This window comes from Sinocyclocheilus anshuiensis, unplaced genomic scaffold (genome assembly GCF_001515605.1).
Source record: "Sinocyclocheilus anshuiensis isolate Anshui unplaced genomic scaffold, SAMN03320099.WGS_v1.1 scaffold393, whole genome shotgun sequence".
NCBI classification, from domain to species: domain Eukaryota; kingdom Metazoa; phylum Chordata; class Actinopteri; order Cypriniformes; family Cyprinidae; genus Sinocyclocheilus; species Sinocyclocheilus anshuiensis.
In genome coordinates, this window is record NW_015536501.1 from 687,988 (window position 1) to 703,061 (window position 15,074).

Below are 15,074 nucleotides of genomic sequence, written 5' to 3' on the forward strand. Positions count from 1 at the left end.
ATTTTTATTTTATATATTTAATTGTTTTAATAATAATATTTTTGTAATATTTATTTTATTTTATTTTTACAATAATAATACTGTCACACCATTTATCATGAACTATTAAAAAGGCAAAAGGTGATTAAAATTATGAAAATCTGACACACATTTCTACATTTTATGTACTTATGTACCACATGAGATATAGAACAATTTTAAACCATCTAACTCATTTTAAATTATTCACGTTCTGACTGAAACTCGCTCAATCAAGTAGTCTACTGATTGTGATCTGTTGCCATTGAGTAGATCCTGTATACTGCATCATTAGTGTACTTCAAAAATGTACAAGTCACAGATACAAGAATCAGCTAAACGACTTAGTAGCATAGCACAGTAGTCACCCTACCTGTCCAAAGACTGATTTGACTATGGGATGGAGGTCTGCATCAAGCGCCCCGCTGTATGCGCTCGCTCTCCCGGGGGCTCGGGTGCTACTGGGCTGAAGCGCTGGAGGTGGACTGGAGGTGAGGCTTTGACGCTCGTCCTTCGTTTCAAAGAACAGCGCGGCTTCCTCCGAGCGCTTGGAGAGGGATGAAGTCGTTCGGCTGGTGCTGGGATTCCCGTGGAGTTGGACCGGAGGGTCAGTGGTGTGGTGGTGCCGTGACGGTTTGCGGTGTTCAGGTCCATCCTCCTGATAATATACATCCTGACCGCGGGGATTCTGGACCTTCTCCGCTTTTCGTACGTGTTTTGATTGGCACAGGGGTCTCCTGGCGGTGGCATCGCACTCTTCGGTCCAGCACGAGTCTCCGCCGCCGCCACCTCCCGTGTGCCGGTGCCCGTTGCGGTGGCTCGCGGGGTCCGCGCGGACTCTCCGGTTGGTTTTGATCAGGGATGTGGTGGATTCGCTTTTTGGAAGCGAGGAGCTCATTTTGACCCCCCCACAGACTCTTGAAGATTCACAGTTGAGTCAGGTATCTTTAAAAAAAAATCGGAATATTTAAACGTGTCGTTGGGCAGCTGGGAATCTCTGCGGTGAACGCTGAGTGAAGGACTTTATAGAGCGTGAGAGACCATCGCACAGGTCGCTCGCGCGGAGTTTGTTCGGTCCCTCGTGACCCAATTTAGCGCGCGCTGCCACCAAAATTCAGCAAAGTGAATCTCTCTCTCTCTCGCTCTCTCTCTCGCTCTCTCTCTCAGGATGAAATTTTGGAAGCGAGGAGCTCATTTTGACCCCCTGAGTTGAGTCAGGTATCTTTAAAAAAAAAATCGGAATATTTAAACGTGTCGTTGGGCAGGTGGGAATCTCTGCGGTGAACGCTGAGTGAAGGACTTTATAGAGCGCGAGAGAGCATCGCACAGGTCGCTCGCGCGGAGTTTGTTCGGTCCTTCGTGACCCAATTGAGCGCGCGCTGCCACCAAAATTCAGCAAAGTGAATCTCTCTCTCTCTCGCTCTCTCTCTCGCTCTCTCTCTCAGGATGAAAGTTACATCAAACTGCCTCGAGAAACCATTGAAGAATAAAAGGACGTGAAAATATTAATGACGGTGTGACGTGCGCAGGTGAACGGAATACAGTGACGGGAAAAAGACATTGACAACAAATGATGAGAATGTTCTAATTATATATGTATTAAACCTTTACAGGCAGTTCCATAGTTTAAGGCATTGACTACAAAAATATTTTGAACATTTGCATCATTAAAAAAATGGGTCGACCTCGTGACAACATTCCCAATAGCAGATATGGAGTAAGCCTATAGTTTTTAGTTGTCACAATGGGAACCTTGCTGTTTATTGACATTGATCTGAGAATACGTTTTTTGAAATATATTGTACAATAAAAACAATATGCAATATATAAGTTGCTCTATTGGCTTATGGCTTTTCAGTAAAAATTAATAAATTGCTCTAAATGGTAATATACAAACATGCGGATCCATTTGTTTTTCTTAACAAAAAGTATTGAATATAACAAATATAAAAATATGACAAAACACAAGTGACAATCTGTTTTAACTAGTGATGTCAAACGATTAATAGCGATTAATAGCATCCAAAATAAACGTTTTTGGTTACATAATATATGTGTGTGTACTGTGTATTTTTATTATGTATAATACACACACAGTATATATTTTGAAAATATTTACATGTATATATTTATATAATTTATATGTATATATATATAACATATTTTTCTTAAATATACATTATTTGTGTGTACTTATATTTACATAACAAATATACATAGTACACACACATACATTATGTAACCAAAAACGTTTTTTTGGGGGGGGATGCGATTAATCGTTTAACAGCACTAGTTTTAACTTTTTAAATATTTTAAATTACACTAAAAATGTGTTTAGCCTGCTGCTAAGGAAAAATTGTGCACACTAATACAACTGTAAAGATAGAAGAAAAAATTCTATTTACAAATTTAATTGCATTTTGGCAAGATATGTTCTTCAAACCAAGGGCTTCAATGCCAAAAAAAAATGAATGTCTGAATGTCGACTGTGAGCCATATATTCACTAGTCAAAACATCCCAGTGCTTTGAATCCTTTGTAACTGATGTACAGCTACAGAACTGCTTATCATGCTTGTTTTCTGAAGGACAGTCACATGCGGTAAGTTTTGATTGACACTGCAGTCAATCTGAAGTGGCTGTACTCTATCTTTACATAATTTAAACTTCTTTCACATTTAATGACTTGTTTCCATGCAGATGCAAAACATACTGTGTGAGCTACATAATGTATGCAGGTTGGCTAGAAGTAGATGAGATGTTTCCTGTTCAAACAGGACCATCGTGAAGTCCCATCTGCTTGCGCTCCTTCAGTCTCGGAGCAGCTGCGCAGGGTGTTCAGGCATTTATGTGCATTATGTCACTATATATGGACCCAATTAAAGAAGTAAAAACTGTGTCTAAACAGTGTGTAAGATGCTGGAAAGTGGAGCAGTCTCCTGGGACTTTGTGTTCACTGACATCCGTCTCACTCGCTCCAGGGAAAGATGGAATCTTTTGCTTCATCTCACCATCTCTTGCCCCGCATTACTTCCTCCTTTCTTTTTGATTGACATAGCTCCTCTGGTCTCAGCGTAACTCCTGGAACACGTACTGTGACTTTTGGGATATTTTGCTTTTGCTTGAGTTGTGTTTAACTCTTTTCATTCAGCAAAAAATTATGAATTTTTGGTTTCTTTAAAGAGATACTCCCCTCCCACCTCTCTGTCTAGAGCAGGGGACACTAAAGCCCCAGGGTTCAATCTGGCCCATTTGCATTCAAGGGAGCAACAAATAAATAAAAAATAAGATGTGTTTTCATCTCACACTCCAGTAAACAGAAAAACAGACTTCGTTTCATATGCTACATTATCACACTTATCAGATGCGCTTTAGGTAGGTACTTTATATGATAATCAGGTGTTTGCAAGAGGTTTGCAAATCTTTGACCCTGAAGTATTAAACTTTGGGCTCATACATTTTTTTGAAACAAATATAAAATGTAGATACTTTGAATCATGTGGCTTGCCACAGAGTTACATAAAAGGAACTGGGCTTTCTCTATGTCAAAATATAGATTTGTGAACTTTTAGCGACCAGACAGAACATCTAAGCAGTAACTTTTACAACCTGAAATGCACCCACAGCACTTTAGCTTTGTGAAAAGCACTGTTTTCTTTACAAAATGCACAAATCTAATTTAGCTTTAATTTAGCATTTTTAGTTGCAGTTACCCTACTTTTCAAAGGTTTAAGGGTAGTAAGATTTATTAAGCTCATTTATTTATTACACATAATGCTGCATTTATTTGATCAAAAATACAGTTCCTATTTTAATACATTTAAATTTAAATGTTATTCCTGTAATGCAAAGCTGAATTTTGAGCATCACTCCAGTCTTCAGTGTCACATGATCCTTTAGAAATCATTCTAATATGCTGATTTGCTGCTCAAGAAACATTTCTTAGCAATGTTGAAGACAGTTGTACTCCTTAATATTTGGTGGAAACCATTTTTTAGGCTTTTTTGAATGAAAGTTGAATAGAAGAGTATATTTATGTGAAATAGAATTTATGAATGTCACTTTTGACACCATACACACACACAAAGACACACACACACACACACACACACACACACACATAGTGTAAATCTTAAGAATATTCCATGCTTAATTGAGTGCAATTATGCATGCACTCAAGTCTCATTTCACAGCACAAATAAATTTTATGTGAATTCTAGGGGTAAAATATAAAGTATTTTAAACAGCAGGTCTTTTCCCTAGTAAATGAGCCTGTAGTAAAAATACTAGTTGAGACTAAAGTACTTGTTGTTCCACTTGATAACATTTAGGCTAAAATTTCAAGTGCTCATCTTACAGTCTCTGATGGCTCAATTCCGTCAGCTCATTTTTCAGACTTTCCTGTTTGCAATACGCTCAGAATTTCTTAACAAAACACTCCAGGGTGTTCAACTGAGAAACTACAGCCAAAGCACTTACCAGAAAGCAGCATTTGTGTGCTCTTTTTCAGGAACGATGTTGCCAGTCAACTATCTGGCCACGGCTCACCCTCTCAATTATCCCCGTCTATTGGCACTGTTTACTGCTTCTGAAACATTCATGTGATGGGTTAATAATTGAACAGTCAGCAGCTTGAGACCCATGAGCTTTTGAAAGTCCGAATGTTGTACACTTCTGCTTTTGTATAAACACATCAGTGCCGCAAAGTTCAGCCAAATATGAAGGCATCATTAGCCAAATAGCTTCACAAAGGCACAATGTGTTGCTCGGGTAATGAGCTTTATAAACAAATGAGTGAATATTAAAGTTCTAAAACATTAACGAAGATGTCCCAGATGCATAAATTAAACATTATAAAACATAAGCATGTGTAAACCAGAATGCCAATGGAACAAGTTCTTATCTAGTTTTTATTAATATTTTGATTTTTTTTTTTGCATTTTCTATTTAATTTAAATAATAAAAGTTTAAGTAATTTTATTGTAATTTTTATTTAATATGTCTGTATAGCCTAGTTTTTATGAATTGTTTATTAATTTAATTTTTTAGGTATTTTAGTACGTCAAGTTAAACTAAATTAAAATACAAAGAAAAATGTTGCCTGGGTAAGTAATTGAAATTTTTCAATGATTTATTTCATTCCTGTTTATGTTTATTTTATTATATTTTAAGTAAATATATAGTTCAGTCATGAAACTCTAGATGGCGCATTCTGACGGGGTGATATTCAGAGTTAAACGACTTGGCACAAGCTGATTGGTTCATGCTGCATATGCACCCAATGAGCTTACTGCCTATGCTATTTGTGCAGCAGCAGTATGTCTTAAATACTCATGGCAACGTATCGCCATATGCATTGGCAGTAGCAAGATCCTGTACTTGTTTGCAGCAGCAGCAATAATCTACAACTACAGCAATAACCAACAGCAGCAGCAATTCAGCAGCAGCATAGCAGATCTGTTCCGCCAAGACCAAATACATTAACATTGTCATATCCATCACCATGCTAAAATGTTCCGAGAGTTGTCATAATTTAAAATTCCATTTTTTATAGTTTTAGTTTTAATTTTAGTTTTTGTTAACTATAATAACCCTGCAGTGGCGTTTCTATCATAGTTAGAAAATGATCCAAAAGTACTGAAATAAATATCCTAATGGAGAATTTAATAGGGTTTGGACAAATAAACTGAAAGGTGATTCTTTGATCATATTAGGATTGATTTTAAATTATGATTCCATTCAAATAAAATTGTTTTGACAAGGGTTAATTGGTCAGATTTGGACTCAAATGCTTTGTGAGGTCACAAATATTCTTATTGCATTCCATGCAATTTAGACTGCAATGCATTTTAAAACACTTTTCTCTCATCTCATTCATTAATATATTTATTTTTTACCCTATCCCTGTGTATGCAGGGCTGACTCAGTGGAATGAGGATACTTTTGGAAACCATTCACACTTGAGTGGAGGAGAGATGTGCACTTGGTTTATGTGTTTTTTAATTCGACTGTCTGCCCCCTAGTGCATTATGTCGCTATGTAATCCCTCTCCTTAAAAAACAAGCAAGGCTGAAAAGTTTGAATGCACATGTCCCCTAATAAGGAAGACAAACTAATGCAGTAGCCAAAACAAATCTGGTACGGGTTCCTTCTAGAGGTAATGAAAAAGGCATAATAAATGCAAATGCAAAAAAGCATAACGTGTTCTGAAGGGTTGTTGCTGGGAAAGCAGGGTGGGGGTTTTGCATGACGCAAAGGGGACAGAATAATTATTAAGTCTATTTATGGAAGCACAACGATGGAAGCCACTCATACAGCACTTCTGAAACCTCCCTGTGGGTTCTCGTTTTCAATTAATCAATTTGGGTTTAATGTGATAACTCTAACAGGCAGAGGATCCTAAGGCTGATAACAGCACTGGCCTAAAAAAGGATAGCTCTTTCTTTTGACTTTTACTTTTCTTGAGCAAAAAAATTCTGAAAACTGCTGATGCTTTTCCATGCAATTGTAATGCATGTAGACTGACTTTAAAGCTTCAAAAAAAAAAAAAACTAAAGTAAAAAAGTAGGAAGGAAGAGTAGAAAGGAAAGGAACCTATATATATATATACAGTGGGTACGGAAAGTATTCAGACCCCCTTAAATTTTTCACTCTTTGTTATATTGCAGCCATTTGCTAAAATCATTTAAGTTAATTTTTTTTCCTCATTAATGTAGAGTAGAAAATAAACTGCAGGTGTCACAAAACAAATGACCAGATTGCAAAACATCATTGAAATCAGCATAATAACACCATTACAAACTGTAAGAAACTCCAACCGTATTAATTATTCATGTCTTGGTGCATGCTGGGAACACCTGCATTGTGCAGTTAAGTATATTTGAACTTTATTTAATTTTATATTGTTGAAAAGTACCCAAATAAACTCTAATTCTAAAGTTTTATACTTTAGAATAAATACTTGATAACTATAAATCAATATACATATAACAAATAATCCACTGTAAATAAATAAATTTGCTTAACCAATTGATTTGTCCAAAGTATTTGAACTAACAATATAATGGAAGCAAGTAGAACTCAAAAAAGCCCATGCAAAAAAGAAAATAAATGAGTTGGGATTTTTTTTTTTTGTAACAATTATATATAATTTAGTGCTGTCAAATGATTAATCGCGATTAATCACATCCAAAATAAACATGTAAATATTTCCTAAATATATACTGTATGTGTGTGTACTTATATATACATAACAAATATACACAGTACACTTACATATATAATGTAAACAAAAACTTTTATTTTAGATGCGATTAATCGCGATTAATCGTTTGACAGCACTAATATAATTTTAATTGAGATTTAATTCCTATGCTTGAAATTGAGTACAAGTAATATCCTTGAACTTACTTGAACTAACTTATCAAATGTAGAAAATACAAACTCCTTTCTGCTGCATTTACATTACAAAATCATTTTGAACAAGACCGAGTGTAAATTATGACAAAATTGTCATTAATATATTACATCATGAACATTAAAATACATACATCATATGAATGGAAGTGAGTTAGGAGCAGATGGATTCATTCTCATGTTGTGTTTTACCTGAGGCTGAATGCTGTGCTGAAGGTGAGGTCAGTTTATTTACAGCTAGGACGAACTAGGCCATGTTGCTTTTTAAAGAGCACATGTAGTACATATGGCATGTATGTGTGTGTATACTTGTGTGTGAGTCTGAAGGAGAACCAGAGAGGAAAGAGATATCAGATTTTCATCAATGGCCCATACCAGGGTGCTGTTGCAGGCATCGGTTTGCACTCAAGCAATTAGGGAGCAAATCCCCTCATGGTTTAACCATTAGAGCAAATGATGTGAACGTGATAGCCGACACCGCTGAACTGTTAGTGCACCCTCGTTTCATTAGGTTCTGTACAATTCGCATAACCAAATAAGTATATATATATATATATATATATATATATATACACACACACTTATTTGGTTATGCGCATGATAAGGGAACATTCCATTGTAAAATTTTGCAAACATTATGAGAATATTACTATTCTCTGAACATTCTAAAACAAGAGAGGACCAGGCCTGGACTATTTATGTTGTTTTGGTTCTGTTTGTGCGCGGCAGTCGTCTGTGAAGGGCTGTCGTGCTATTTTCAGTTTTGTGTTTATTTTGTTATGAAATTATGTTTAAATGTTCGCCGGTTCCCACCTCCTTCTTCCCCGAACTACGAACTTTGTTACAGAGTTAATCAGATAAGAAAGACGAGATGGTTCCAAATTTAGCCTAACATACACTCGTTCTTGTAATACACACACAGTGCAGTCACAGTATCGTGAGTAAAACTGGACCAAATTTGCCACACTAAACTCGTGGCTATGTGAATTATCACTTCTATCTCTAATCATCACAGGCCCGGTTCCAGAATCAAATCACTAAGGGTGCTTCAAGGAATGGCTAAATAATTGTGACCGCCATTCATACGTTTTAAAAGAAATATTTAATCCATTCGAAAACATAATATGACAGGATTTTTTTATTATTGGTTTCATCAGATAATAAATTGGCATGCTAATAGAGTTTTTAAGTCAATACAGTTTATAATTACAGTTAATAAGTCTCTTATAATGCAAATTAAGAAAGAAACCTAAAAATGAAAATTCTATCATAATTTACTCACCCTCATGTCATTCCAAACCTGTATGCTGTCACTAGCCAGTCACCAGCTCTGTCACCTTACCACTTTAAGGACTCCATTTCCCAGAATCCTCCCTGGCTCACACCTGCTCACAGTTCACGATCACCATCACCTGAGGTCTCACTGCCCGAACCTGTCTCACCGCAGTAAAGACCAGTACAAGCCACCTTCACTGCACTCAAGCTTTGTCTGGTCTCGTATCATGTAAAGTCACTCCCGTATAGACTTACCTGGCTCCCCTTCTGTGGAATACTTACCTGCTGATCCTGATCTCTTTTGTCTGCTGCCAACCTGGTACCAGGACACCTGTGGAAAGTAGTGATGCAAAGTCCGATTCATTTCCGCGAACCGGTTCTTTTCAGACAGATCGGCTCATTGAACCGGTTCAAAAAGCCGGTTCATCGATTCTTGACGTCATCAAGCCATAACGTCTCTACGCATTTCTTTTCTAGCAACTCAGTGCAATGTTGTATCAATGAAAAATTCAAATAAGTTATTTGTGTGAACACATATTAAAACATTCAAAAAATTAAGTTATTTGTGTGAACGCCTATTGCTGATTATTACCATATAATTCACTTAAGTTAATGGTGTTTGTGGTCACAGTTTCATTCGCGGATCTTTTATGTCAGATACGACTGACTGACAGACCAATATTGACTAGCCTACAACTTGGATAAGATTCCTAAAAGTTTCACACCTACAGCACACATTACAGACATTGATGCACAAACGCGGATATGTTCTTGGTGTTCATGTGAGACAGCGTTTCAACAATCAAGGTTTTTTTATATGTATATTTCTCAACTAGCTTCATAAACTCCCTGGATTTAAGCTTCTTTGTCTGCGCTAAGGAGGTTGTCTGCGGTCAGTTGAAAGCTACAATTCCAGGGTCAGCTTGTATTTACTGTGAACAGATGAGGTGTATAATGTTGAATTCCTACGCCTGCAGTCCTCTTTCATTCTTTGTTTTGCTTTGACATTTGATTTGTCAGGGCTTTTGTTGCAGATGAGTTTATCAATACCAAAAATTGAAAAGGGTTTGGATCGGGCACTGTTGCTCTTGACTGTGCAAACTAAGCTATTCACTCTCAGATTAACATTAAACTTGATAAAATGTTCTCCCAAGTGCTGAGCAATATCACAGTTCTGAGCAGACTGAGTCACATATGATTTTCAGTACTCGTGTGATAATGCTTAAAGGGACAGTTTACAAAAAAAAGAAAGAAAAATCTGTAATTTACTCACCCTCATGTTGTTACAGACTTGTATACTTTCATCTGCAAAAGACAAAAGATACTTTGCAACATCATTCACCAAAAAACGTTCATGTTCCACAAAAGAAATAAAGTCATACGGGTTTGGAAATACAAGACGGTAAATAAATGATGACGCAATTTTTGGGTGTTAGGCTACACAAAAAGGTGTCAGTCTGAAAGTTATGTGTCTGCCAATCTGCTTACTGTTACCAGAGTGTTTGGAGAGCTTAACTTGGCATCTTTTCAAATGAGGTTTAGCTCCTTCATGAATTTGCTGGAAATTGCCAAAGACGTTTATCTAGCCAACTCTTTGCTTTGGCAACAGATGCTTTAGTTTAACTTGAAAGTGTCTGTTTCAGTCATCGTATCTCTTATCTTCATCTTTAAACTGGCTATACAGAAAATCACTCATTACCAACCCTCATATTTATCATTCTAATCATTACTGTTATCTTTGCCACAATTTACAAAACACACTTTGGGGCTTTCCATGTGCTGTTTACACAACTACTAATTAGGTAAAGTCTAATTTCTTTTAGGACTATTTTTTTCCAGCACAATGACGGATTACCCAAGAAACATTTCCTCACATTTATATATACCGTTAAAAGACAAGGTTTTGTTTTAAATATTGAATATCACATATAATGACCTGCTTACTGTACCTTATTAATAGTGCCAACGGAATAATGAGTATCTAAACTAGCATATTTGTCACATATCTAAACCCAGATCTTTCTAGTACCTTTCACTTAACTGTTTCTCTCAGATGTCTGAGTCTTTTCATGGGAACATGCACAGATTTGACAGGCACAGAGTGGTGAACATCAAAACAATTGCTTTCAGTTCAAGGACAAAACAAATACTTCACTTTCATTCTTCATATAACAGCACACAGTTGTTTCAATCAACTTTTACACATAAAAAAGGTTCCAGTTAGAACCAAAAATGGCTTTATAGCCTAATGCCTTTTAAGTTCTTTTTATTCTTGTGTTCTTTAGAAAAATCTATGTGGTGGTGTTTTAAAGAACCTAGAAACCAATACTCTGCTCTGAAAACTTTAAACTTTTACTCTGAACTTTTGTGTCTTCTGATAACCAACTCAAGAAACCTTTACCTACTGCGAAAATGAATCTTCACTCAAAATAAAGGTTCTTCTTATCTAGAACGTTTTTTTGACTGTATAGGGTTCTTGATTTGCTAAATGTTTTTGGAATGTAGAAAAGTTCAAATGAAATGTTCTGTAGATCAGGAGTTTTAATTTTTAAGTATTTCTAAAGCACCAGAACATTGATGCTTTTCTAAAGAACTAGAAAACAGGTTAAAACGTTTCTCCACATTACTCACCCTTATTGTTTCTAATTAAAACCTTTATTTGTATAGGAATAGTTTACACAAAAATGAAAATCAGCTGAAAATGTACGCACCCTCAGGCCATCCAAGATGTAGATGAGTTCTTCATCTGAACAGATTTGGAGAAATTTAGCATCACATCACTTGCTCTCGAATGGATCCTCTGCAGTGAATGGGTGCCGTCAGAACGAGAGTCCAAACAGCTGATAAAAACATCACAATAATCCACACAACTCCAGTCCATCAGTTAAAGTCTTGTGACATGAAAAGATGCGCATCCATCATTAAGGTGAAATCCATCATTAAGGTGTTTTTAACTTAAAATCATTGTAGCTAAAATACAAGTCCTCTATCCATAATATTGCTTTAGAAATAGAAACAAATTCATCTACATCTTGGATAGCCTGAGGGTGAATATACATTTTCAGCAAATTTTATTTTGGATGAACTATTCCTTTAAAAGTTTAAGAATTTAGTTCTTTATTGAACAATATTATGCAAATAATTTTTACTGAAACTTATCTAATCAATTACAAAGAAAACTGTCTGTACCTTATTTGTTTCTTCAGGCAAGCCTATACATGGATGAGGGAATATTTTGCTTTGGGAAATATCTTGTTTTCCTCTGTATGGTAAGAAAGAAGTTTACACAATGTAAAAGCTCAAGCTAATTATATTTTCTTGAGAAATGGAAGTAAAGACACGTTTAATCAGTTTTATGTGATGCTACTGACCTACAGAACTTCCAAGGCAGTGACAGGAAGGCAGCTGTGTAGAGTTAATTTGAAGAAGAGCCAGCTGTGAAAACAAAAAAACAAACAAGAAAAAAAAAAAGCGAATTTACAGTAAATAAGTAAAAAAAAAAAAATTTTTAAAAAATAACTCTCTCAATTCATTAAATTCAGTGTGCATTGTCTATCAACTTCTGTGAATTTCTCCCGGTTAAAAAATAAAAGTTTTAAAGGCCCTTGTGGAATGTGACATTGTCTCTTGCCAATATGTTTTTTTTTCCCCTAATGTGATCAAACTCACCTAACAACTTTAAATGTTATGGTTGTCATCATTCATGATAGATGATAAGTAGATGGTGATGAGTTGAATGAAGTGAGTCACAGATTCTTCTTGCCAAATATGAGTGCAGTACGAGAAATCGTTGAGATGAAATTCTCGGAGAGATGAATGCAAGATTAATCTAGTCTTTCTCAGGAATCACAATTCCATATTTGAGATAATCAAGATAGTTTATCATGTACTTTTCTCATAAGTATAGGCTATTAATTTACTTTTTTAAAGTTTGAGTTAGCAAAGTTCTGTTACTTTTCATTCTTTGTTAAATGAATAAAACTGTGATAACCCAGTTATGTGCAAATATAAACTAACCTCCTTTATGCCAAAAGACATATTTATTAACTTTAGTTAGGCTAATAAATTACAAAAGTTGGTTAGCTGGTACAGACTAAAATCAAGAGCTGAAAACAACAAACAGGACTAAATAAGGACAGTAAAAAAAAATAGAAAGAATTCTACGCAAGTGAAGTTATTAATGTAATTTCGGGAGGAGTACGCCCATCTAATCTTCCAATTAATCGTCCCTCCTCCTCCCCATCTCCTCCTTTTTGTGCATTTTTATTTATTTATCTTTCTGTCTATAGGAGGCTATCGGAGCTCGAGTAGAATAGTCTCTCTGAGCCCTCCATTGCAGACATCAAGCCAAATCTGTTTATCACTAATGCTAAAATAAGATTATATGGGCACAAACTCATGAAATTATATATAGCCTACATTTTTAGATGTCAACTCCAGTATTCTGTACTGCTGTTTCTTCTAAAATTGTACTTGTATTTATGTAGGCTACTATGGTATTAATGTAATAAAAATATATTGTTCTGACTATAAATTCTAAACTGATAAACGCGCAGGACGTCGTAAATAAAGATAAATAGCCTATTGCACGTGCCTCACTGCACATTCGCAAATTCCGTTGGCAACCACGAACTGAAGCCTATTAATTGGCGGAAGAATTGCTGTTTTTTTTTCCTCACCTGAATAATTAAACATAATAAATATAAACATTTATGTAACTTTTTAAAATCAGATTTCAGTAGGCGCCGTTTTATAACAGCAAGGGGCGATGGGCTTCATAAAAGTCACAGTACAGTAACTCACTCCTGACTTGTTTTATGAATTCTTTCGAATATAATTTCGTGTTCACACTGACTTCACTGTACAGTTACTTGTACTCTCTCAAGTAAGTTTATAAAGTTAAACAACCATCTCGTTTCTGTTTAAGTGCGTCCTAAAGTCACTCAGTCGCGCGCCTCCTCTCCGCCCCGACACTCAAAAAGTCAGTGAGCAGCGCGCGCGTCTCATTCTACCTGCTGAACGCGCGCTGATCAAAGCATGGCCAAATCTCAGTCGAGACGCTGCTGCTTTTGCATACTCGCTTTAGTGTGCTGTGTTGTGATTATCTGCATTTGCATCATTTTAGCCACCAAACAGAGATGCGCGTTTACGCAAGCTGCTGTTTCTGCGGACTCTTCCAGGTGCTCCGACATCGGCAGGTAAGAAGACGTGCGCGTTATGCGAATTAAGATCTGAACCTTAGGCTTTGAAAGTATTACATTGACGCAACGCTGACTTTCAGTTCAATACAATACAGCTGCAGTACAAGTTAAGAAAGTTAAATTGCATGTCATAGCTACAACAGAATCGGCTACATGAATAGTTTTTAATAAGCTGTTGGCACAGTTTGTTTTAAATATAGAGTGTTTAATATGAAGACGCAATGCTATTATTTCAAACAATGATTAACAACGAGCAAAAACAATGTAGAGAGATAATCAGTTTAAGAGATTAGATAATGCAGCGCTGAACATATGGTGACACACTTGAGTTTGGATACACTTGTACTGATGAATCTTATAGATTTGGAATAACTAGAATTATGACATATGAAAAAATAACCTAAAAGTTGAATGTAGAATGGGTCTGTCCAGACTAGTTTATACATACAAGCTTGTTGACATTCTGTTAAATATTTTATGCAACCATTTAAACCCTCTGAGTGATGCAGCACAAAACCATATCCAAGATCTTTTGTTCTGAGCACTCATTAAACTTGAGTTTAAATTGAACTGACAAGAGCCATGGCATTAGGGACAGCCAAGCCAGTGAAAACTGGATCAACCAGCTTCACAAACCCCTATGTAGAAGTAATGCTCTTAGATTGGCACATTTTTTGTCCCTCGTCCACGTTTCCTGCAGTTTGTGCCAAACGTACAGAGTGTTTCCTTGTTCAATGATTGAAGTCTTTTATGACTGCATTTCAAAGAACTTGGCTGTTTCATCTGGGGTCACAATTTAACCTGCTCAAAAAGGATAGAGAGAGGAGTTAGTTAAGGCTTCCAGGCATATCCTGGATAGAGGAGGTATTTGTCCTCTTTTGGACTAATGTCATGTGATGCTTGGAACTCGTTGCACATTTTGTCAAACAAAACAACATCTGAATGTGAAAGAAGTAAAGAACATCGCATCTCCACAGACACACTGCCGTTACCCAGAGTTTGGCACATCAGTATCTAACAGAGGTTGTTTCTCACTTACCTGCTTAATATAAAAGGGAGTTTTTTCTGTGTCTGGCATGAGTATTATGCTGATTACATAAGGCAAGACATGCACAGTCATTGACACATCTTAAGGAATGCAATCGACCCCTACAGGGATGGGCTCA

The 15,074-nt window shown here is 36.2% G+C and overlaps 2 protein-coding genes across 2 annotated transcripts in view; one reads left to right on the forward strand and one right to left on the reverse strand.

The window, feature by feature from the left end:
• The window catches only part of LOC107689072 (calcium-binding protein 1-like), a 34,864-nt gene extending 33,865 nt beyond the window's left edge, over positions 1–999 (reverse strand). Inside the window, exon 1 of the mRNA XM_016486971.1 lies at positions 392–999. Coding sequence (XP_016342457.1) covers positions 392–916 — 525 coding nt within the window. The 5' untranslated portion in view covers positions 917–999. The remainder of the gene's footprint in view (positions 1–391) is intronic.
• A 12,664-nt stretch (positions 1,000–13,663) lies between these two features.
• LOC107689083 (gamma-glutamyltransferase 5-like) overlaps positions 13,664–15,074 on the forward strand; it is a 17,548-nt gene continuing 16,137 nt past the window's right edge. Inside the window, exon 1 of the mRNA XM_016486990.1 lies at positions 13,664–13,905. Coding sequence (XP_016342476.1) covers positions 13,745–13,905 — 161 coding nt within the window. The 5' untranslated portion in view covers positions 13,664–13,744. The remainder of the gene's footprint in view (positions 13,906–15,074) is intronic.